General features: G+C 32.8%; 3 protein-coding genes across 3 annotated transcripts; 1 reads left to right on the top strand and 2 right to left on the bottom strand.

Moving 5' to 3' along the window:
- Positions 1-859: 859 nt before the first annotated feature.
- Positions 860-9,252, bottom strand: LOC129285236 (probable protein phosphatase 2C 62). Its single transcript, XM_054920828.1, has 10 exons — positions 8,792-9,252; positions 6,564-8,192; positions 6,280-6,446; positions 5,979-6,109; positions 4,827-4,893; positions 3,716-3,803; positions 3,173-3,342; positions 2,045-2,188; positions 1,774-1,902; positions 860-1,312 (listed from the first exon to the last, which is right to left on the bottom strand). Exons 1-10 carry the CDS (start codon positions 9,036-9,038, stop codon positions 1,136-1,138), a joined length of 2,949 nt encoding a protein of 982 aa, XP_054776803.1. The 5' UTR covers positions 9,039-9,252; the 3' UTR covers positions 860-1,135.
- Positions 9,253-11,948: 2,696 nt separating this feature from the next.
- On the bottom strand, positions 11,949-15,263 carry LOC129285237 (uncharacterized). The gene is made up of 4 exons (XM_054920829.1): positions 14,880-15,263; positions 14,720-14,780; positions 14,213-14,357; positions 11,949-12,427 (listed from the first exon to the last, which is right to left on the bottom strand). Exons 1-4 carry the CDS (start codon positions 15,106-15,108, stop codon positions 12,170-12,172), a joined length of 693 nt encoding a protein of 230 aa, XP_054776804.1. The 5' UTR covers positions 15,109-15,263; the 3' UTR covers positions 11,949-12,169.
- An 8,223-nt stretch (positions 15,264-23,486) lies between these two features.
- Positions 23,487-25,234, top strand: LOC129286587 (uncharacterized). Its single transcript, XM_054922531.1, has one exon. The coding sequence runs from the start codon at positions 23,697-23,699 to the stop codon at positions 24,987-24,989; it is 1,293 nt and encodes a 430-aa protein (XP_054778506.1). The 5' UTR covers positions 23,487-23,696; the 3' UTR covers positions 24,990-25,234.
- The last annotated feature ends 544 nt before the right edge of the window (positions 25,235-25,778 follow it).

Below are 25,778 nucleotides of genomic sequence, written 5' to 3'. Positions count from 1 at the left end.
CAACTCAATCACTATAATTTCCTAGACATTAACTCAATAACCTCCTCCAAACTATAATATAGGACATCTTTAAGAAGTCATATGAAGAGGTCCTATTTATTTCAAAATATAAAGTATTAGATCATTTTTATAATTATTTTTTACTATTCTCCTACTTTATTTATTATTTTTTAAAAAAAATGATGTGTTGAAATTTCAATAGTCATTATTAAAACACTCATATAAAAAATTTAATGATGATATAATTCAAAAGATTATGTACAATTTTTTTTAAAAGATTAAGGTTTCACTTAATTTTTTTTAGAGCTATAGCTGCTAATACCTTATATTAGAGTCCAAATGAAATAACTTACAAGGACTAAAGTATACTAAATCAAAATTTAGGGACAAAATAAATAATTAAAAAAATTAGAGAATAAAAGTTAAATAATCACTAATAAAGTTATAAAATTTAGAGTATACATGATGATGATTCTTTTTATAGAATCAATATAATTTATTCTCACCTTTTTCTTTCCTATAACGAATACTTAATAGCACAAGCACCGTGAATTAGGCATGAAAATCGATGCCTTTTCAGTGGAACCACCCTTTCCCCTCAATTCTCATAATGATTCGCCCCACACACAAAAAAGTAAAGAGGTGGGCAGATTTCTTTTCACATTAATAATATATTTTCCATCACACCACACTTCAACTCAACATCTTTCCAATGTTCGTCAACATCTTATTTCCCAAGTTTGACACATGATTTTGCATAATTTCCTCTCAATGAACACATACAAAAATTGAACCAATCATTAAACCAGTCAAAACACTGATTTAAGAGTTAATGATCAAAATCATAATTGAACTATAATTAAATCAATCATAAACAAAATATTTTATTAAACCAGTCAAGATACTAGTTAAATAGTTTACTGTCGAGCAAATTAACCCAAATTTTCATGCTATGCACAACTATGCTTGAAATGAAATAGGTATAACTAGGAAGCTCATTTTTTTGTTTCCTTCTACACTGCAACTGAGAAGAGTATCAGGCCAAATTTACACAATGATTGTTGTGTGTGTGTGTGTGTGTGTGTGTGTATGATACCAGTAAACGTGTGCGTGTGTCTCTGTAAGGGCAGCAACTTTATGAAGGTGAGGAAGATCTATGTTGAACAAAGGACACAATAACAGTCACATGATCAAGCTTGCCTCCAGTACATCCTACATAGCCAGCAGCTTGGGCAGCATCAGAAAATGGACTTCTTGTGCATGGTGATCTCCCAACCTCTTGTGCTTTCATGGCCAAGAACTCTGCTATTTCCTGAAACTCACAACCATCAAACACTTCAGCTAAGCTACACTATTACATGTAATCTAGCAATTACCAGGAAAAAGTATTCTCAGTTTATACTGGGTATGTTATGGAAAGGAGGAAAGAAGGATGAAAGAAATGAGAGAGAGAGATTTATATGAAAAGAGTCTTCATTAACCAACATACTTGTCCTCCTCAACCCTTTGCATTGGTATATTAGCAAAATTAGTTAGTCAAACAACTCCAACTAATTACCAAAATAACTTCCTGACTAATGTTTCTACCTATCTATTATCCATATCAGATACAGCTTAACAATTGCTCTTGCTTCATAGATTTTAACCACAAAGTTTGCAATGCCATAACTCAAGATTTTCTTCATGTGACGAATTTCTTTACTACTGAATCGTAGACAGGAGCAGTGAGAACAGATACATGCTAAAACAAGAAGAACTGTAGAGATAAATAACCTGAGGTTTGAAGCCACTTTGCAAGGACTTGGAAACAATTATAGCTATCTCTTGCTCATAAAGATTGTCAAAGAGACCATCAGTGGCAGTTACAACCACATCACCTTCGTTTAGATCAATACTGTACCCCTGAAACACATTTCACTTTTAGCTGCCATATGCTGTATATAATACATGCAAGCCAAAGAAAAATGAACACAAATTGGACACATTTCATGTCCTTTAAGGAAAAATCAGTTAAAGTGAAAATGCTACTAGATGGATTACATACCTCAATGGTTTCTGAGGGATCATCACCTCTAACTATCTGTAAAGGAAAACTGAATTCGTGAACAGCGGGAGTTGACTTTTTAAAGACAGCACCGTTTCTTAGAATGATAAATCCTGTATCTCCAACATTGGCAGCATGGAGGGTCTGCACATGATTCGCAGGATTTGATTCAATTTTGAGAATTGTTCCACAGATGCCTTATATTCATTCATTCACTTCTTTTTGCTAAGCACTAGACAACCCAAAAGCAATGAGATGGCTGTCTTTGTAACCTAAAATAATATGATTCATGCTGCTAATGAACAAGTTGAATGTGCTTAAGATAATTGATCTCACATGAGTGAGTAATTGAACCTCATTTCATATTACCAATGTATGGAATGCAAAAGCTTACTGGCAAGAAAATCAATGGCTTTTATCTGACCCTATAGATGGATCAGTTGTTCAAAAGCCTCAAGCTATGAAGAACTGGTAATAAAATAATATCAAAAACCTCAAGCTGTTCACATAAAAGCATTTTGGGAATTTCACATGGAAAACAATAGAGATCCGCAAAAATGAGGAAATCAAATCAATTCCACCATAGAACTATTCTACAAGCTTTGAGGCCACGTTGAAGAATCCATAGACCTATTTTACAAGGATCCAACAATTAATTCTACCATGTAGATGAGAACTTATAATGTAAGTCTCAAAAATCATACGAAGAGAAATATGTGGTATGCATCAAAACTATTAAATTTTAAGTAAAAATTAAAAGAACTTCTAGTTGATATTGAATAGAAAACAAAAAATAGGTAAAAGATAAGAAAGGAAAAAAAATATTTCAGCAGCAATTATATTTTCTTTCAAATATGGAGATCTCAAGCTTACAATAAATATTCATAAAGAATAAATTCTAGCCTCTCAGAAACCTGCCTTCCACATACTTACTTCCTAAGTTGTGCCAGTGGCAACACCCTCATGCTTAACAGATATTAGAACCACAAAAATATCAAAGTTTTCATAGGGTGTTCTTTTCAGTCACCCAAATGACAAAAGGAGTTTAAAGGGCCATGAGCATGAGTTGTGTTTGAAATAAACACTAGAAAGTAACTTTAAATACTGGGAAAACAGGCAACTGTTCACCTGACCATCAAAGTGAGCAACCAATGCAGTAGATGATCCATGATATCCTGTTTCTCCAGCACTTGTTCTAAGAACTTCTTCAGGCTTAATCACAGAAATGCTTTGGTAATTTGACACGATATTTTCACACTTTTCCATGAGTTCTTTTGTATATCGTCCATTACTATTTGCTGCAAAAAATTTCTGCAGGATAAGCAGTCGTCTATGATATAGCATAGAGTGGCAAATTTTGGGGAGCATTTTATGGAATTGATGAAAAATCTTGTTCATTCGACCAAAATGGCAACAGAAAATGCTGCTCAGAGGTTGTAAGAAGAATAGACATAAATTCAATGATGTCCATGCTGTAACTGAGTTGGGTTTTATGATCAGCTATCAACATGCATCACAGAAATTCTGAACCAAATTAGACCTTCCCAAAAACATGAGGTAAAGCAAACAAGTAAAGTTCGGATGAATCATAGTAGTTATTGCTTGATTTATTTCCCTGTATATTCGATCTCAAGCCTGTATATTCAATTTCAAGTATAGAAAAAGGATTACCTTCAAATGACCACTGATCAACTCCATCAGCCACACCTAACCAATTTTTGCAAGCAATGAAATAAGCATCCTCTCGACCTGCCAATGCCTGGAAGTCGTCATTAGTTGGCTTATTTATTAGCTGTTGCTCAGGACTCAGATCAAAGAACACCTCAAAAGAAGCATTGGGTACATTGTTACCTCACATTCTATGGTATATTGGTAACCATAATATAGGAAACCACAATATTTAAGATAATGATGTTTGATAATTGAATATAGTCATAAAAAAGATAAAAGTTATGTCTTATAAAAGATAATAAAATTAAAAGGGGTGTGAAGTGAGACCCCTATGGTTTTTGGGTGACATGAGATACCCACCCAAAGTGGTGTCATTTATAATCTTATTACCAATGCACCATACACGGGCATCATAAATATTGTTGGAAATCAAATACTTCTTAAATATAAAGTATACTCATCTTCCTGTATCCTAAATGTCAAGTACATCTGCCACTAGATGCAGCTTTGGAAGGAACGGGCCAGTCAGAAAAAGCAAACAATTTATATGAAAAGATACATCAGATTTCAAAGCAAGAAGGAATCATTAAAATGTTGGTTGCATTAGTTCTAAATCTGTTGCATTTGGACTACTATAAGTTTTGATCCATGGCCATCAACAAAATATTTAAGGTTTTCACTCCCAAGCATTGTCACTTCTCAAATGCCATTTGTATTTTGTTCTATGTACAGGAGCAGAATCTGGAATGTCCGGGTGTTAACTTAATCACATAAATTTCACACCCAAAAATTATTAAAAAAAAAAAAAGCTTAGTCACAAAATCACATCAACAAGTAAATAAAGCCAAGCACACCAATGACAACAATCATAAAAAATAATTAATAATTAAAGGAGAAGAAAATCAATATCATGGCTAACAAAATTGAAAGGGGCAACTTAAACAATCCATTCATTCCAAAATTAGTTTGGTTTAGTTAGGATAAAAAAATCCCACCACTTGCTCATCAGTTAAAATGTTTTTATTCTTAGCCCTAATGCCTAAGTAGCAAGAATCTTAGCCCTAATGCTTATGAAGCAAGAATCAAAGTTGTTAAAGTATATGAAAAGTACCTTAGATGGATGTGGCATGGAGGCAACACCAGAAGTTAGGGAAAGTCCGGTAGTCAATGTTTTCTCCCTGCATAAATAAAAGTGACAAGCTTGACAAACCACACACAAGATGTTCTTCACAAACCCCGAATCTCTAGTCAAGCATCAAACAAAGAAATTTGCATATATAATGGTTTCGTTCCTGTTTTTACTCTTCATTATAATATAGCCATTGAGATTAAGTTTCATTCCCTTCATGTAACTACACACAATTTGCACAATCTGCAATTTCTGCAATATTCAGCAAAAAGATTTAAACTCATAATTCCTTTATTGAAAATTCAATAACTAGACAAACATGCTCAGAAACAGTTATTTTCAGGGGGCAAATTACAAGCTTCTTCCATGGAAATAAATTTGGCTACTTGTATACAAAAGACTGTGATAGCTAATAGTGTGGATCCAGTATACAACACTATTTTTTTTATGCTCAAACGTGATAGACTTTTTGATAATTTCAACTCAGGTTGCCATACTTCCTCTATGTCCATTAACTATGCCAATTCTTGATACCAAGTGCCACAACCTTCTGAAACTCTTCCAACATTTTGACTTACCTTTTACAAGCTAAATCTTTAAGAGATACAAATTAAAAGATGGATCATTTGATAAAAAATCAATAAAAGGATGGATATAAAAATTTCTTCAGGTAGGAAACAATCTGAACCTGAGAAGGAAGAAATGAGACAGAAAAATGTGAAAAAGAGAAGCAACATGAGGAGGGAGGAGTAAAAGGATCAGGATTGATACATGATACAAACCTCTGGGTTTACATAAGAAACAGAGAAAAAGAAAGGAATATACACCTAGCTATTTGAGGGATTTCTTCAAGCAACTTTTCCCCAAATTTTCCCCAATTCATTCCCTCTCAGCCTCCCCCTACCTTTATTACCAATGAACTCCTAGAATTTTCCTTAAATGGCCTCCATATGTCCCCCTACCCCCTGAGATATTTCCCAATCTATTATCCAGTGTTTGTGTATGCCCTTACTAACCAATATTAATATAGATTCTATCAGTAAAGGAGTTCTAAGAAAGAAAGAGCATAGAAAATATACATGCTCTTGAAAAGGCACCCAATTCAGGAAGTTCTTGCAGAACAGGAGTACATACTCATCAGGAACTGTCTTTGCTGAATGCATCTCTGACACACGAGCACTGGATGGAGATTCATAATCACTTTTTCTTGCATTATCCATTACTATTTCATTGTCCGATTTGAAGGATGGATCCAATTCATCTAACTAAACAAAATATTAGTGCAAATGTCATAATAGAAACTGTAGCATATAATACAAAGGAAACATTTTTCACATTTGAACTGAAAAGATTATGAGCGTTGGACTATAGATGAACTCGGAAAACAAACAACCAGAGAAAAAAGTAGGTAATTAGACAAAAATGCTGTCTTCACCTTTTTATCTGCATCAACAGATTCAACATCAATGTGATGACTTGTTTCCTCATCAAGAACTAGTTCAGACTCTAAAGAAGTAAGACCTGGCATCATGTCAGCTACGTCTTCAGTGGCATCAGCAGTCAGGTTGTTTACTGCTCTATCTACAACATTACTCTCATCAGCTGTAGAGAAGTGAGCAACGTCAATGTTAGCCTTCTACCTGACAAAGAGAACAATTAATATTAAAAATTCAATGGATAATCCATGTTGAAAAGACAACAAACAAGTTGCAACATCACCTTCACTTTTCTTTTCAACTTTCCCATGAGCACTGGTATTAAAATCAGCAGATACACTAGACGCTGGGGTAACTGTTGGAACCAACACTCCGACATGATTATGAACTTCATAACTTTCAGGCACACTTTGGACATCTTGAACCTCAGAAGCAACATATTCATGATAATTTTCATGTTTTTCCTCCTCTACTAAGTCAAAAGACACACCAGAATCTGCAGTAACTGTTGGAACCACTCCTCCTGTGTTACTCTTAAGTTCAGAATTTTCTTGAGATACATTTGGGACATCTTGAACCTCAGAAACATCTTCATGGTCATTTTCAAGTTTTCCCTCCTCAACCAAATCAGGGGACTCACCAGACTCCGGAGTAACTGTTGGAACCACCACTCCAGTGTGACTGTTAACTTCAGAATTTTCTTCAGACACACTTAGGACGCCTTGAGCCTCAGAAACAACGTCTTCATGGTCATTTTCATGCTTTTCCTCCTCAACTGAATCAGGAGATACACCAGACTCTGAAGTAACTGTTGAAACCACCACTCCTTGACCACTAACTTGAGAATTTTTTTCAGTCACATTTAAGATATCTTGAACCCCAGAAACAACATCTTCATGGCCATTTTCATGCTTTTCCTCCTCAATTGAATCAGGAAAAACACCAGACTCTGGAGTAACTGTTGGAACCACCACTCCTTGACCACTAACTTTAGAATTTTCTTCAGACACACCTTGGATGTCTTGAACCTGAGAAACAACATTTACATGATCATTTTCATGTTTTCCCTTCTCAACTAAATCATGAGACACACCAGAATCTGGAGTGACAGTTGTAGCCACCACTCCTATGAGACTATTACATTCAGAATTTTCCTCAGACACCCTTGGAATATCTTGAACGACAGAAACAACATCATCATGGTCATTTTCATGTTTTTCCTCCTCGGTTAAATCAGGAGGCGCACCAGACTCTAGAGTAACTGTTGGAACCACCACTCCTGTGTGACTATTAACTTCATAATTTTCTCCAGACACACTTAGGATGCCTTGAACCTCAGAAACAACATCTTCATGGTCATTTTCAAGTTTTTTCCCCTCTACTAAATCAGGAGACACACCCAGCTCTGGAGTAACTGTTGGAACCACCACTTTTGTGTGACTATTAACTTCAGAACTTTCATCAGACACACTTGGGACGTCTTGAACCTCAGATACAACGTCTTCATGATGATTTTCATGTTTTCCCTCCTCTACTAAATCAAACTTGGTAAGCTTACTGGTTTTCAGTGAGATATCAACAACACTTCCATTTTCTGGATGCTGAGAATCCTTATCAGCATCATCACTCAACACTGTTAAATTACTTCTTAGGTCTTTGACAGAGAAAGAGTCAATCTCCCCATTTAAACTATGACCAACATCAGTGTTTTCACTCCTGGTTCTATGGATTGCATCCAAATCACCTTCAAGGCTTAACTTTTCAACATCTTCACTCCACAAAGCCCCAGCACTAACTTTTCCTCCTTCCTCAAGAGTTTTTTGGGGGGGTTTCTCTTCGTCAACATTGACCGTATTTTTCACTATCTCATCAACATTTCCAAAACGGTACAAGATACTACCATCAGAACACTCTGACAAATGTCCAGAAGCAAAAGTTATTGGCATAATTTGGACAAAACTATTTAAAAAAAGGAAATTAGCTTAAGTAAGATGAATCTATAATATCAAACTAAAATAGGAGCTAAAAAGAGGAACCTTGGGGTTAAGTAAGATGGAAATAACAATGAAGAGGAAAGTAAATATAAAGCTGCAGAGGCGTTCCCTTACAGGCTTTTCCACCAGTCAAACAATGAATAGTGAATTAATGTCTTTTACTTGACGTACACTTTTTCAACTTCATCGCCAAAACATTAAACAGTTAACAATAACATGCCCTAATGTAAAACTAATGTGACTCTTGAATGTATAAATATAACTAAAAATGTCACGATATCGCACCTTGTCACTTAAGTACCCAAAACTAGGAACATAATGATCACTGAATCTCACCCAGAATCACAGACCCATCTCTATTAACAAGTTTGATTTAACGAAATTGCAGTCTGAAGAACTGAAGTGTGGGGATAAATTAGGAAAAAATGTATTTTTGGAATTACAAAATACCAACACAACTAAAATTTAATATAAGCTCAACAAGAACGAGAGAATCTTGAGAGTTAAGAAAGCATACCAGTTGCAGAGACAATATCAAAATCCTCAGAAACAGAATTCGTTGAGGAGCCTGAGGGTTCATTTGATTGGGAAATCATGCTAGCATGGTGGGCCACCCATCTCTTGGCACAACATGGAATTGTGTTACAGAATTGAAGTCTCTGCGATGATTTTGGCGAAACGTTCCGGCAAGAAATGAACAGACAGTGGAAGCAACAGAAGCTCGAAGGCTGAGATTTAAGAGAGCTGGAGAAGAGATGGGCCATCAGAATTTTACTTTCAAGTACAATGCTTAAGTGCCTCAATGGTTATGGGTTGGAATATTTTCAGAAATGGAAAGTGGGGAGATTGAGAAGAAGGACAAAAGTGAGAGTAACGACGAAGAAGAAGATGATCGAGAGAAAGCGAAAGCCGAAAGGAGTGTTCTGTGGATAAGGAAGGCAGAGCAGGGAGAGAAACAGAGGAACTATCATTGGACGTTGTGATTCTCTGTTCTGTGGTTGTTGGTATAATTGGACCTCCAGGATGCGTGGTTATGATTTTACGACATTTTTTTTTTTAATGATAAGATTAGTCAAATTTATAATAAACAAAAAATCCTATATTTTATTAACAAAAGGATAGGTATATTATATTATAAAAATAGAAAGGAATAGTTTTTTCTTGAAACATAAATATAGATTGAGATGTAAGTGAGTGAATATTTTTTATTTCAATTATTGGTATTTTAGAAAAATACCAATAAAATGTTTGTTTGAAAAATTTATTCAAAACCCAATTAAAATAAGAATTTTTTTGGGGGACCAACACTAAATGAATTAAAATGAGGATGAGAATTGACACGCAGATCAGTACAGATTCCAATTCATTTGATAAAATCATCAGCCTAAACATCTCGTTAATATTTCATAAACAAGTGAATATAAAACCATCCCTGCTCCTAAAACCAACAAAAACAAAAGTTTCACCATCATTCTTGGAAAATTAAATGATGTTGGCAAAGAAAAACCAAAGGTGAAGAACATGTCATTTGATATTATTTGGGAACGAAGGTTGGCCACCAATCTACTTAATAATGTATTCCAGCCAAGCCGATTTACAATTCATGAGCTCTACAAATTGTTGTGACTCGGCTTGGTTTGATCGTGCATATCAAATATTGAAATATGCTGTTCAATGAGACAGAAAATTTAATCGAACATTGCTGAAAAGTTTAATTTACTTATTTCACAGTTTACATTCCGTTTATGAACCCAATCGATAGAAAAACCCATGCAATACACGTGCCTGTGTCTGCTGTCTTGTTGTACTTATACACGCATTCCCGGGACTAGGAACAAAGTTTAGAGTTAAAATATGTAAGAAGATCCCATTAAGGATGATTAAAAGTGTAATTTGATTCAGTTTTGGTCAGCCAACCTAAACCAATCGGTTTGAATAAAAAATCACACTTGATCGATTTTTTAATAAGATCCGTTTGATTTGATTTTTAAGTGGTTTAGTTAAATTTGGTTTATAAATGAATCAAATTTTAATACTTTTTACCATATAAAATTATACAAGGCAAAGCATAATTTTTTATTCTTTTTGTTCTTTCATGTTCAATTTCAAGTTATATTCTTAACTTTATCATTCATGAATGAAAATGAACATCATATTTAAAATAAAAATATTTAAATTTTATTATTAATAAATATTTGAGTAAAAGCATTTGTGAGCCAGACGAGCTAAATTTTATTATAAATTGTTTTGACATCTATAATAAAAAGTAATTCATTTTAAATAAAAAAAGAAAATTTTTACATCTAAAATTATCCAAAGGATCATTGTTGAAGTAATGCCAGTAGATACATTAGACTCTAATAGCAAAATGAAGAAAGAAATAGTTAATAACTTTGTTAAAGTACTCACTTCGTCCCTATATATAAAAAGTCTTCTAAAACTTTTTTTTGTTCTTAAATATAAGAGTTATTGGTATTTTTTTAATAAATGGACCATTATACCCGTATTAAATTGAAAAGAAAAAAAAATAACTACTCTCATTAATTTATTTTGAAAAAAGATATTCATTTTTTATTCACAATAATTAAGGGCAAAATTGAAATATTACTGTGCTTTTAATTATATAACCAACTTTTATTAATTTGCATAATTCAATTAAAAATACTTTATATATAGGGACGGAGAGAGTATATTGGATTTGGATTGGATTTTAGTTGAAGTTAAAATTAAAAAAAAAAAAAAACACTAATAGCCTGATATTAATCGTAAAAAATTATATTTAAAAATATAAAAGCTATGATTCAGGTTTAGTTAAGGTTTCAAAGGAAAAAAAAAAATCAAAACTCAAACCAAACCATTTAGATTTCAATTTATAAAACCCAACCAACTTTTATTAATGATCAGTTTTATTTGGTTTTCATTATATTAGTTTGGTGTGGTTGATTTTGTTCGGTATTACTTAACCCTTAGATTCCATAAACGTAAGCATCTTTATAGGTGAAGCCTGGAGCATTGCTGTGTGTTAAGAAGCTTCTTCATGAGCACCCAGTTGCTCTTCATAGCATGGAAGATGGATTGAGAGCAAGAGACAGGTGGACTTCAGCACGGATTCCCAGACCATGAGTGGGCTGTCAAGCCATGGTCAAGAGCTGGTGAGAGCTTCAGCAATGCCGTGGCTAGCCGGGGTTATGCCAGCTACAGGTTCTTAGACCAATTAGGCCTCGCCAGAGTGATCAAGGATGAAGGTTTAAAATTCCAAAGGGGGAAAAGCTCTAGGCTTCAATGTGGCTGAGATCAAGGATGCTAGACCGATATGCTACTTTGGTCTTTGTAAAGCAAAGGCAAACATTACAAGTATGTATATAATTGAATTAAGAATAGATAGTTGCAAATAAACTTTTGCTTGTGCTCAAGGGCATAATTTAGGTAGAATTCTGTGTTTGCATTTTTGGCAAAGTACCAGCACAAAGGATTCTCAAAACATATATACATATATATATTTAGAAAATGTCCAGGTGACATTGAAGAATTTCAAAGCAAACACAAAACTACAGCCCAAGTTCTTCCCTCTATATGCACAAGGCTCAATGAGGTGTGTGGTTCTACTCAAGATGGAAAACAAAAATTGTACAGATAACTTGTTGCCATGATGAAAACTTTGTGAGAACTCAGAATAAGAGAATAGAAAGTCAAGTGCAATTCTGTTCATCCATCAACCTTGTCTCGACTAGTCCAATTGTTCATCTGGAAGATAATTTAGTGCTAAGTGACCCTAAGAATGCCTAAAAAAGCACAAAATTTAGATGATACATGAAACTAGAAGACTCGATCAGAAGTATTGCACAAGGAGATGCAGCAAAATCAGTTCAATGTTTAATGAGCAATGCATCTCTATTTATTCACTCCCACTCCCGGTAGCCATCAAGAACTCGCCCTCACATACAACTTCACCTCCAACATAAGCCTTCCCTTCCATCTTTGCTATCCCAAATCGCTTTTGCAGCTTGATAAGTGTCATTCTCATAACCAAGGTATCTCCTGCAATCACTGGCTTCCTAAACCGGACTTTGTCAATTCCGGCAAAAAAGAAATTTTCCCGAGAACCTCCCACTTCAGGTTGCAACATGACCAGCCCACCAACTTGTGCCATTGCCTGCATCAAGATACCACTTACCTTAATTACCACTTTCAAAGCGTAGGGAATTGTATAAAAAAGATTCGTTTTTTCAGACTTGCTTATTAGATGTGCAAGCAAGAGATATACTTGGAATATGGACAACGGTGGAAATGTTCTACTAAAAAATGCAGCTTTAATTCAAAGTCTTTAATTATATCACACGTTATATGTCCTTCTGAGGATATCATAAACAATAGATAAGAATATGTTAACTAGACTGTTTTGCAAAAGATATATCATGTTAAACATGGAGGGAGAGACATGTCAAGTACACTTTCCAGTATAACCTAACCCATTAAATGCTTATATTTATGGATAATGGATCTACGTAAGAAATTTTTCAAAATAAAACTAATAATGTACTCATCATAGATTTTTAAAATAAAAAGAAAAAAAGGAAAAAATTGATAAGCTTTCTGAAGAGATGGCTTGATGACAAATTATATATTTTTCATTGAAGAATTTTTTTTGGCCAACTATTTCTCCTTCAAGATAACCACGGACGACGATCTGCTCACCATGTAGATTTTTCAAAGCTTGAGGCACTGATAATTTTGACCTTTATGGAATGCAATTGTCCGAACAGATGCAGAGCTTGTCTCCCTAAACCTTGCTCTGTGCTTGGGCAACTCAGGAATCGGTATTACTAACAATTAGACCAAAAAGGGAAGAAGGGGGGAAAAAAACTCTCTTCAACGTTTTCAGGCTTTAGTGGGCTAACGGGGCCGTCATGGAGACCTTATAGACTTGGAGGCACTAACTATAAAGAGGATGTGACAATGTGAAAACGTGCAAGAGCTCTAGAAAAATATTGGGGCCCAAAAGTGAAAGCTATGATGTAAGTGATCTGGAAAAAAAATTGCACTTCCCGCAAAGCTTGCTCAAAGGTAATCCCCTTAGAATGTGGCTTTTTCACTAATTTGCAGAAACGTGAGCTTTTCTTGCTTGCAAATTTTGAACTTACTTTTGTTGAAATGAAATTTCACATGCCTTGCTACCGTAAATTGCAAAGACAGTTTACATCCCACAACAATGCCTTTTCTTCTGTCAAAAGGTACGAGTTCATTAAAAAAACACTTCTAGGGGTCACTGGCTGTTGTTTCCAACATTGTTCTGCATTTACAGAGTCCAACACATAGGACCTTGCCACCAAGAACGTTTTTGATGACCCAGATCCAGGATCAACTATTCTTAAGCATGACCAAGAACCAGTTATAGGTTCAAGGAAACCTGTTCTCACACCATGCCAAAGAACCAAATCAACCGATTATACTAGTGGCATAATCTTTTAGGAGAAGACAAATGGTTTCTATTACAACCACTCACCCTAGATATTGGGGGCACAAAAAATAGTTGAAGTCATTGGAAAGCTGATATCTAATAATCAATCAACATCAACATGCTAAAATTTTCAAAACTTAACTGAGACTTTTCTCCTCCATCCATCTAATGATATTTAAACCCAAAAACATGAGAACTCCAGAGGATACTGTGATCTTGAATCTTATGGAATTACAATCCAATATATTTTCTCCAACTAGTCTCAGATGTGTACTTTTTCAAAACCCTAATAAACTGATCTTTGGGAGTATGCAAAGCATTAAAAGTAAACAGCTTCCATTGGGCATAAAACTAAGGATGCGCATAATTAAATCACCAAATATTGATATGAAACTAATATAAAAGATAAAGAAATCTGCGAGAAAATATCACTAAAAAATAAATGTACAAGAAAGGAAGCATCGTGGACCTAATTATTACCTCAACCATGAGAACACCAGGCATAATTGGCCTTTCTGGGAAATGCCCAGGGAAAAAGTTGTCATTTATTGTTACATTCTTTATGCCCACAGCAGAAACTCCAGGATTGTATTCAATCACTCTATCCACTAGAAGAAACGGAAACCTAAAGTACAACAGCAGAAAACAAAGAAAATCAGGGTAACGTCACAACAAGGTCTGGCTCTAACCAAAAAAGGACTAAAACCCGATTTTGATCCTCAATTGTGACCCATTATCAACCAAGTCCTCCACAGATTCTTTTAAACACCTTGATGCTAACGAGTACAATTTCATTCCAATGACATCAACTTATAGGAACTAGAATAATACTGTGCAATCTTCAGTGGATCAAATATGAAACAAAGTTAAAGCTTTCAGTTTAGAGCGTAAAGTGATATACAAAAGTTCGTTTGGATAACCAAAATATGGTTGTAGTATAAAAGATCAACAATAAAAAAATATCAGAAAGCCAAAGATTTAAGTCACCTGTGGGGCAGAATGTCACGAATCTGATTGATATCCAAAACTGTCGGGAATGCAGGATACTCTGAAACAGCAGAACCCAGAAAACAAGTTGATCAGCAAGATAAGAAAGTTCAGGAGTCAGTTCAACCCCGAAAGCTCAGAAGAGGATAAGAATGCCTACTTAATTCAATTGGTTTATCATCTTCTTTTGGGCCATTAGCAGCATCCGAAGAACAAAACGTCGTGAATCGTCTTTTACCCGCTGTCATCCTCAGAGGGTTGGCCACAACAGAGGGAGATCCAATGTTCGAAAATCTGAGAACTGAGAATTTGGGACGATGCGAACCGGAAAGGTGAGAATTTGGGCAAGTAGAAGAGAGAAAGGCATTGGAAAAAGCAGAAGTTGCCATCTTTGAGCTTCACCGAGCGTGCTTACTTGCTTGGGTCTTGGAAGTGCTATAGGTGGAGCTGCATTTATCGAAGTTGGGGGAAGGAGGGAAGGCCGACAGAACAAGGGAACGCAGCGTCTGACGGAGATTTCAAAGTCGCTTTTTGAATTTCTTTCAAAAAAAAATTGTAAGGGAAGGGCAGATTGGTGAGACTGCGATGGTAACAGCAGATTTAAACGGGTCGGTTATCTGGATCCGACAGACAATTGGTCACTTGCCTTGTTGCATTCTTGAATTTGCATTGAGAAGGATGACATTAAGGCCCAAAAAAATAAATTAATAAAAGTCAGGTTGCTACAAAATTTGTTGAAAAATAAATTTCAAACATGAATTCAGAAATTTTAATTAAAAATTAAAATGAGACATTTAGTCATTATCGCAACTCTTAATTTACAATTGAAATTTTTATTTGCATAGTTTTTAAATTAGTATTTTCAATTTATTTTTGAAAAAATTATCAAAAACTTAGCTACTATTAATATTATTATTATTATTATTATTATTATTATTATGATCTTTGAGAATTTATTATCATTCTCCCTTTACATTTTGGATTACTATTTTTTTATGAATTTGGATTACTATTTTTAAAAAATATGCAAAACATGCTCAAGAGGCTTGTGAGTTGTGACCTAATGGTACATAATTTAAGGGTGTTCATAGGCTCAATTTGGTTTGGTTTTGGCCAAAAACCAAACCAAACCTAACCATTCAATTTACTCATAATTATGACCTGATCGATTTTTATGGAGTTCAATTTCATTCGGTTTAATTTTCGATTTGGTTAAGGTCTGAATCAAGTTTCAAAGTACTTATTTAATTTTTTTCTTTTTTTTCGTCTTCATAATAGTACTATGTATTAAAATTAAATCTAATTCTTTTAGTTCCTCTTTTTCATAAATAGAGGTATAAAAATATAATAAAATTTCAATGTGATGATGATAATTAATCATAAAAATTGATCTAAGTTTTTAAGATTAAAATTATTTAATATTACATATTTTCATTCAAGTTCTTTGAAAATGTTCATCTATGTATCTATTTTTTAATAAATAATAAAAAAATTATTATACAAAATTAAAAAAAATGCTTCTTGTAGATAAATTGAATATTGAGGCTTTCAAGTTGTAAATAATTAAATGATGGTCATAGCATCATTATTATAATTATTTAATATTATGTATTTCCATTCAAGTCCTTTAAAAATGTTTATCTATTACTATAAAAAAATTCAAAGCAAAATGCTTCTTGTAAATAAATGGTTATATATTTTATAAATAAATAAGTAATATTTTTTAATTAAATTTGGCTCGGTTTGATTCGGTTTCTTATACTCAAAATCAAATTTAAACCAAATCAGTTCTCATATCATAAAAACGGAAGCAAACTTAATTGTTGTTCAGTTTTGATCAATTTCTTTTGATTTGGATTAATCATTTCAGTTTGAATCGATTTTGAACACTTTTAATTTATATTGCAGGCAAAATCCCATGAGGTATACTTGTACTTAAAAAATAAAAAGACGAAATATAAAAATGTATAAACTAAAATATAAACACATTACTTTATATATCTTATGGGAAGTATCGACGATTTTGAAAACAAATGGTCAAACGAGTTGGTCTGCCAGCTAGTCACGATCGCAACCAGATTTTAACCATTATTTTTGATGTTAAATTGGATTGGGCCGCTTGAGATTGAAAACTGTTTTAAAAGTGCGAACTGAGATAGTACTTGAAAATTAGGTATGTCAAATTTTTTCTTTTCAATTTTGACCCTAAAAAAAAGCTCCCTCATATCAGATACTTCATTTGGTGTGTGTTTTGTTATACGTGGCTTGTTAATTTATAATCAAATTGAAATATTTGGCTTTATTTTCAAGTTGTAAAATAATTTTATATTTATTTTTTATATTTATATTATTATATAAATATGAAATATTTTTATTTAATTATCATCTCACCGGTTGAATTACTGATCCGATCAATTAAATTATGAGAACCGTGAATCACTAGCTTTTCTGATTTAATTTCTGAAGCTTTTAAAACATTGGAATTAATATATACCTTTATTTTCTAATTTTATATAAAATTTTAATTTGATTTTTAAATTTTACAAAGTATTTTTTTTCACCCTCCAACCTATTATTCTCTTGTACCATTGTTATTTCTATTACAATATTTAGTGATTCATTATATATGACATGTGCAACTAATTAGGTTCACAATACTATTTAGTGATCCAACACACACACACTTTAAAGAGTTAATAAGTTGAATTCAGGTTTTACTAAATTACATTCTATTTAAAATGATCTTGTACTTAAAGAAGTATGGGTTAACAAAATAATAAGTTAGTCTCTCTCCCTATATATAATAAGTTTTTTGGAACTTTTTGTTTTCCTAAATATATAATGTTGTCAGCACATTTTTTTAATAAATAGACCATTATTCCTTTATTATATTGAAAAGGAAAAAAATAAGTATTCATATATTTACTTTGAAAAAAAATATTCATTTTTTATTTACAATAATTAAAGACAAAACTAGAATATTAATGTGCTTTTAAGTATATAACTAACTTTTATTAGGTTGCATGATTTGGTTAAAAATATCTTATATATAAAGATGGATAAAGTAGCCCATTGAAATCATAAGTTCATTATCATGCATCTTTAAATTATCAAATGGGGTAATGAGCAAAATGGATCTTGAAGAATTGCGTGAAAAGCGCTCTAACCCTAAATTGTTAAAATGTGCAAAATGAACCCTAAATTTTTAAATTCATAGCAAATTAAATCTTGCTATTAACTTTTTGTTAACGCCATTACGTTCACCATCACTATTCACCGTGGCCCTAGTTAAATGCTGACATGACAGTTTCCTATTAATGTGTCATTTGTTAATTAGTGCTACAGACCCTAAAACTATCATGCAAGTAGCATCTTGGATTCTAAACTTTAAAATTTTGAGCAAATTATCTCCACTGTTTATATATAAAATATTGACTATTATGTATATCAAATTAGCCTCAGTGTGATTCGCCGCGGTAAATGCATTATTAGCTGCGGCGAACGACCTATAATTTGTAAATGACATTCTTTTGCCCTTTTTTTTGTAATGTTTTTCAAATGATTGATATCTCATACTTTCGTATACTCTATAACTTTAATTTAGTCTTATTTTAAATAATTTTTATTTATTTAATGGTGAAAACTTGGGATCCTATTCAAAAAGAAACTTAAATATGAGATTTTAATTAATCGATTAATTTGAGTTTTAAATTTGTTGATGAGATCGTCAACTTTTGCATCTATCATCTGTAAAATCTTATGATACTTAAATTTTTTTTAAATGAAATCCCAAGTTTTCACCATTAAATAAATAAACATTATTTAAAATAAAAATAAATTAAAGTTATAAAGTATACAGAAGCATAAGATACCAATTGTTTGGAAAAATATTGTAACAAAAGGGCCAAAAAATATCATTTCATAAAATTATGGCTTGTTTAACATGGCTAATGATGTGTTCATTGCAGTAGATTATGTTGAGGTTAATTTGGTATACATAATAATTAATATTTTATATATAAATGATGAAAGTAATTTACTCAAAATTTCAAAGTTCAAAGTCTAAGAGGCTATTCGTGTAAAGTTTAGGGTTTATAGCGCTAATTAATAAATGATATATCAATAAGGAACTACCACATCAGCATTTGACTAGGGCTTACGGTGAACCAATAATGGTGAATAGTAACAACATTAATAAAAAATTAACGATGGAATTTAATTTGTTATAAATTTAAAAGTTTAGGATCCATTTTAAATATTTTAAAAATTTAGAATCTATAATATTTTTGTACAATACTTCAAAGTTTATTTTGCTCATTAACCTTTATCAAATTAACAAGTTTTTTAACATAACTAACAAGTAAGGATTAAAAATTAACAATTTAATTTTTTAACAATTATGAATAACTAAAACCATAAGTTGTGCAAGGGGTATAACAAATATAAACAAATATATATTTTGACCGGGCAAGTAAGTTTTCCTTTTTATGAAGAAGAATAAGTCAAAGGTAAAATTTAAAAAATGAAAAAACATTTGCATTTTCATTCTAAAGTTTGTCAATAGTCAATTATTTAATTGACAAGACAAGTCAGCGTTCTAATAAGCAAGAATAACTAAAATTATATGTTGGGTAAGGTTTGTAACAAACCCATTTGCATTTTCATTCTGAATTCTGATAAGAGTACTGTTAACATATTATTGATAGGTATATGACCGTATGAGTCAAGCAAAGTTCAGATATTCAAATCATTTTGCGTAACAAGTTTATTTCATCTCTATTCTTGAAACTTCAAGTCTATTTTCAGATTTTTTTAATCCTTATTCATAAATAAAAAGTTATGGAGCCTTTCATTGAAATCTTTCCAAAAATCTTGGCCAAATAATTCCACAAACTCATAAATTTTTCAAGAAAAATGATAATAAAATTTCTTTAAAATATATAAATAACAATTTAATCTCTTAAAATGATATAATTTCCTTGAAGTCTTTAGAGATTTTTTTTGTTATTAATAAATTTATAAAAATTATCAAATTACCTTTATTAAAAATAAATAATTTATAATTTTTATTTAAATATTTACAATTTTTTTATATTCATAATAATACAACATTAAATAAGAAATTTAATATGCGAAGTTGTGATTTAAGAAAAAAATTATAAATATTTAAACAAAACTTGTGAATCATTTATTTTTAATAATGGTAGTTTAATAATTTATATAAATTCATTAATGTCAGAAAAATTTTTAGAGACTTCAGTAGAATTATAGAATTTTGATGAACTAAATTATCATTTATATATTTCATAAGAATTTTATTATTATTTTTCTAATTTTTTATTGCTCAAAAGTATTCTTTTATTAAAGATAATCTTATTGAAAAAACAATCAAATATTAAATATGAGTATATCTTTTATTAAATATTCAAATATTAATTTGTCGTGTCATGAGAGGCTAATTCTTTCTATTATGATCAATTTTGGTACAACAATGAAAACTTAAAAGCATAACTAAACAATAAACTGCAAAATATGGAATTATGGTATTGAACCAATTACAATAAAATAACAAACCTTTAACATAAGCATATGACGCAAAAAATAATACTATAAACTATTTGTCCAACATTAATTATCCAACATAGATAATGCAAATTACAAAACACAAGCATAATGTTCAACATCCTGCAAACTAATATTTTTCATTGTCCAACATTCATCGATAAAACTCGGTAAAACAAATATATTGTCCAACTTCAACATCAAACATAAAAATAAAAATCATAAAAATAAATAAATATTTTAGGCCTAATCAGGCAACATGGTTGAGAATGTTGGCCCTAAACCTTGCCCAAACTAAGCTTTGGGTTAGCCTAACCATGCCTGAAAGACTTTAGGCCATTTTTTTCCTCTTTTGGATCAGGCAAAAAACTGTTTGGCCAGGCTAAGTTTGTCAGGCATTCAAGCCAAGTGTTTAGCCCTAAGTAGATGTTCCAATAGCTTATTATTCTCTCATACCATAGTTGTTATTTGGATGGATGACATTTAAGGCCCTCTTAAATGAATTTATCACAAAAGGGCTCATTAGTTTTGCATTAGATTTTTTTTTTTGGAGAAAATTTATATATTTAGTCTTATATACTTAATACGCTTGTTTTCAATTAAATCAAAACATATGAATCTTGTATGGATTATTTATTCTATAATAAATTTTTGTTATTAATTTTATTAACATATTAATATGCACTTGTTATCACTTGATTGGATATAAATATATAAAATATATAAGGTTAACTATATAAGTCTTACTTATTTTTTAAAAAACATACAAATTGCTGTTAAAAGATGAACCTTGACTTGTCAAATTTTTAAGAAAAAGCTAACAAAAAATATAAGTTAAGTTTCAGTTTTTAACAATAATATATATGTAATATAAGATAATATCTAACATAAAACTCATGAATCCTTATTACAATAAATTTCTTTAAGAGGGCATTAAATGTCATTCTCCCTTATTATTTCTATTACAATACTTGTTGATTCCTTTTATGACATGTGCAACTTATTAGATTCACAACACTATTTTAGTGGTTCATCACACACACTTTAAGGAGTTGATAAGTTGAGTTTAAGTTTTATCAAGTGTTGTTATGGATAAAATGACATTATATTTTGAAAGAATATGTTAAAATAAGTAATATATATTGAATAAAAGAGTTAGGTTAGATTCTTACTAGATTTAAGCATAGTATAATCTACTTGACTACCCACATAAGTTTAGACTACTAGAGTTTAGACTATAGTGTATCGCAAACGCACCAAAGAGAGAAAGGGAGGGAGAGAGAGAGAACAAATTAGAGAATTGTTTGTTTTAGTGTGTGTTCTGCTTCCAGCCACCTATCTCTGTTAATAGTGGAGGGAGGTTGTAACAATACCCCTAGCTTATTGAATAATGGGCATTAAGTACTGGGTCAGCAGTCCATCATTGCATCGTAGCTAGCTTTTTCCATGGTAGTTCACACGTTATCCCTCAACCCTTCAGCATCTTAGGACCTTCTAAGACTCAAACCCCTAATTTCTCTTACATAGTGAAGTTGTGGCTAAGTCTCGTATCATTAAGTATAACCCGTGAACTACCACAAGGAAAGCTGGCTGCTGTGTAGTTATAGATTGTTGGCCCAATACTTAAGGCCCAGCGTTCAAGAAGTCGAGGGTATTGTTACATAAAAGGAGAACTCAATGGTACGAGAGTTAACAATAACTTTGTTATATAGGAGAGATTGAAAATTCGAGTCTTGGAAGGTCCCAAGATATCGAAGGGTTGAGGGATAACTTGTGAATTATGATAGGGAAAGCTAGCTACGGTGTAGTGATGGATTGTTGGCTGAATACTTAAGGCCCAGCATTTAAGAAGCTAGGGTGTACTATTACAAAGGTCACCTCTGAAAAAAGAAATCAAATCAGTAATAATTCGCCTTATTATTGAGGAAATAAATTAATTGAAATAATCACTATTATTACATAGGATTACTTCTCCTTTTGAAATTCAATCAAAAATTATTTAAATTAATTTTAAATTCTAGTTAACTTATTATTACTAGATTTATATCACATCTCACTGATGGTTTGTCAAGGGTGAATTTTAATGCAAATTCCAACATATTAAAAGAAGTATGGGTTAACAAAATAATAAGTTATATTCATTAAAATCACAAGTTGGTTATTGTGCATCATCAAATTATCAAATTACCAAGTTTTTTGACTAACAAGTAGGAGTTAAAAATTGGAAAGTCTAGTTAGTTTTTTTTAACAAGCATGAGTAACTAAAATCGCAAGTTGTGCAAGGACATAACAAAAACATTTACATGGGTGTGGGAGTTAGATTGGGAATAATTTTTTTTTTAAAAAAAACAAACACTCGCATTTTCATTTTGCAATAGTTAATTATTTAATTGACAAGTCAAGTCAGCATTTAATAAAGCATAAATAACTAAAATTATAAGTTGGGTAAGGGTTATAACAAACCCATTTGCATATTCATTCTAATTCGATAAAATAAAAGTACTTAGTTATTCTTTTTCGTTATATTTATAATTCATTTTTAGTATATCTTATTTGAATTAATGAAAACTTTAAGTTTTATTAATTTTATCTTAAAATTTATTAAATTTTCATTTCTACCCTCTAATAATGACAACAATTCTTTTAATAATTTTTTCTAATATTTAATAAAAACAAAAAGATAAATATAAATATAAAAATAGTAAAATATCTTATAAATATGATTAAAATTCAGTATTTTTTCCTATCCTATAAAAAAGACTGGGGGAGTAACATATTATTGATAAGTATGTGTTATTTAAGTTGTTTTGTGTAACAAGTTTATTATATCTCCATCCTTAAAACTTACATGTGTATTTTTAGAATTTTTTATTTGTAAATAAAATATTACATGCCCTTTAATTGAAATTCTTTTAAAAATATTGGCCCTATAATTTCACAAACTCATGATTTTTTTATTATTTATAGATATTCTTTTATTGAAAATACTTTTATTTAAAATATAATTAGATATTAAACCTGATTTGTCATTGTAATTTTAGTTTATTTTATTATTATTTTCTTGATACAATTTTAGTTTATTTTTCATGGTCCTTCCTGGGCATTCTCCAAAAGCCAGACCAAGCAAGGGGGTCCACTGCCAGCTTAAACCCGGCCCAGGATGCCAATTACCAAATAAGGACACCACATCTTATTTCCCTCTCCTTTTATCAGTTCTGCTTTTCTCCTTCCTTCCGCCTCTTTCAAGTCTGTCTTCCTCCGCGACTGTTCTCCGACTTTCCGTTAGCACTTTTGTATCAGCCTCTCTCTCGCTCTCTACACTGTACAGTCAAGCAGTCAAAATTCCTCCTCCTAAAGTAATCATCTTTCTCTCTTTCTCTCGGTGAGTGAGGAGGTGGAATTCCTTTCCTCCGCCATGAATTTCCACCTCAATCACAACAATTCCTCTCCTTCTTCCTCCAACTCCTCCTCCACCCCTAACCCCCTCAGGGATACCCCATCTGCCTCCCTCACCACCACCGCCACCACGACGACCACCGCCACCGCCGCCGACGACCCAATGCACTCCTGGTGGGAATCTATTTCCAAGGCTCGCTCCCGCATCCATGCCCTCGCTACCATCCTCCCTTCTTCTTCCTCTGATTCTCTCATGACCCTCGCCGATTCCGACCGCCCTGCCCTCTCTCTCCTCTCCTCCCCCCTCGCCTACTCCGCCATCGCTGATTCTCTCTCTTCCCCTGATTCTGGAGCCGGTTCCGATCCCCTCTGCCACTGGCTTTACGATACCTTCCTTTCCTCTGACCCCCATCTCCGTCTTGTCGTTCTTTCGTATCTCCCACTTCTCTCGGGTCTTTACCTCACTCGAATCCACAATTCCTCTCCCGATTCGCCTTCGCTTCCTTCTCTGTCTGGCTTCGAGGCTGTTCTCTTGGCTCTCTATGCTTCTGAGACCAAATCTCGTGGCGGAAAACCTGTTGTGGTTACAATTCCAGATCTGTCGCAGCCTTCTATTTACCACACGCCGATGAAGAAACCTGGTGGTAATGGGTTTAACCAAACGAGGCCTTCCGTTGGGGTTATGTCTGCTCCGCTTGAGCCTATGGTTGCGGTGAAATCGACCAAAAGGGCTTGCATTGTTGGTGTCGCGCTTGATTGTTACTACAAGCAGATCTCCCAGATGCCTAGCTGGTCTAAGCTTGAATTTTGCCAATTTGCTGCTGGTTGGGCCGGGCAGGATTGTCCCTGTAAGGGAGAGTTTGATGGCGGGGAAGAAATTAACGCTAACGGGCTTTCCAATGGCGTCGATTTGAAGGAGGGGGATGTGGAAATTGAGGAGGAAGTTGTGAAAGAGATGGAGAATTTGGCAATTCAAAGGTATGATTTTGCATCTGAATCTTCCAAAGGGAGTAGAATTCCTCTTCCTTGGGAGCTTTTGCAGCCAATTTTGAGAATCCTGGGACACTGCTTGTTGGCTCCATTGAATTCTCAGGAAGTCAAGGATTCTGCTTCAGTTGCAGTAAGGTGTTTATACGCTAGGGCGTCGCATGATTTGGTGCCTCAGGCAATTCTGGCTACAAGGAGTCTCATCCAGCTAGATAAGAGGACTCGGGAGGCTGCCAAGGTGGTGGCTTCAACAGCAAGTGCATCATCAAATGCTAACACGCCCAGCAAAGCCAAGAAACCTGAAATTCTTTTGGTCTCAAAGTGACTGGTGGAAAGGTTCAAAATGTGCTTGTGAAGAAGATGATGATTGCTGTATAGTGACTAAATCAGTAACAGATCGAGAGTGTTTTGTCTAGGCTTCATACTGTAAGAAGAATCCAGTGTTTGTATCATAGAACGATAGTTTGTGCCTTTTTAAGTTATATATGTTTTTTCCTTTACCCCAAATGAATATTTAGTTGTTTTGACATTGTTCTTTATAGTCTTGATTTATTGCTATCATTTGTTTCATTGGTGTGTCTCGTTTGATTTTAATGCGTACTTGTTGTGCAATTCTATATGTTGCTTTACTTTCTCTGAATTGTTGGTGTACTCTGTAAAGATTGAATACATTAAACGAGGCATTGTTTATGATTCATAATTTGCTCTTGATTGGTTTTGCTGATGATTGTTTTTCTGGGTTTGAGTAATCTTTTTAGAGTTCAAATCTTATCTTTGAATATACTGAGTGGTCTTTGCAGGTCCTATGTAATACTGGTTGTCTGGTAAAGATAAAGTCTATGTTTTCTGTTCCTTATTTTTTTCAAGCTTCATATATGACTTATTCAGGTTTTAGACATATGATTTACTATCATCTTGCTTGTATCTATATTGCTGATCAGGACCTTGATCCACTTAAATTTCTGGTTTATGTGTTTTTATCCATTATTGTTCCTATCGAGGAGGCATTTATGTTCTCTGGTGTTGTAGATATTATAGTACAAGAAGATGATATGGTATTTAAGATTCTCATGTTTGATATGACAATCTTCAATTGTTATATAAAGGATATAAA

This window comes from Prosopis cineraria, unplaced genomic scaffold, assembly GCF_029017545.1.
Source record: "Prosopis cineraria cultivar Desert tree isolate PC_DT_omini unplaced genomic scaffold, ASM2901754v1 PC11, whole genome shotgun sequence".
Taxonomy (NCBI): domain Eukaryota; kingdom Viridiplantae; phylum Streptophyta; class Magnoliopsida; order Fabales; family Fabaceae; genus Prosopis; species Prosopis cineraria.
This window is presented reverse-complemented; position numbering and strand designations above follow the sequence as displayed.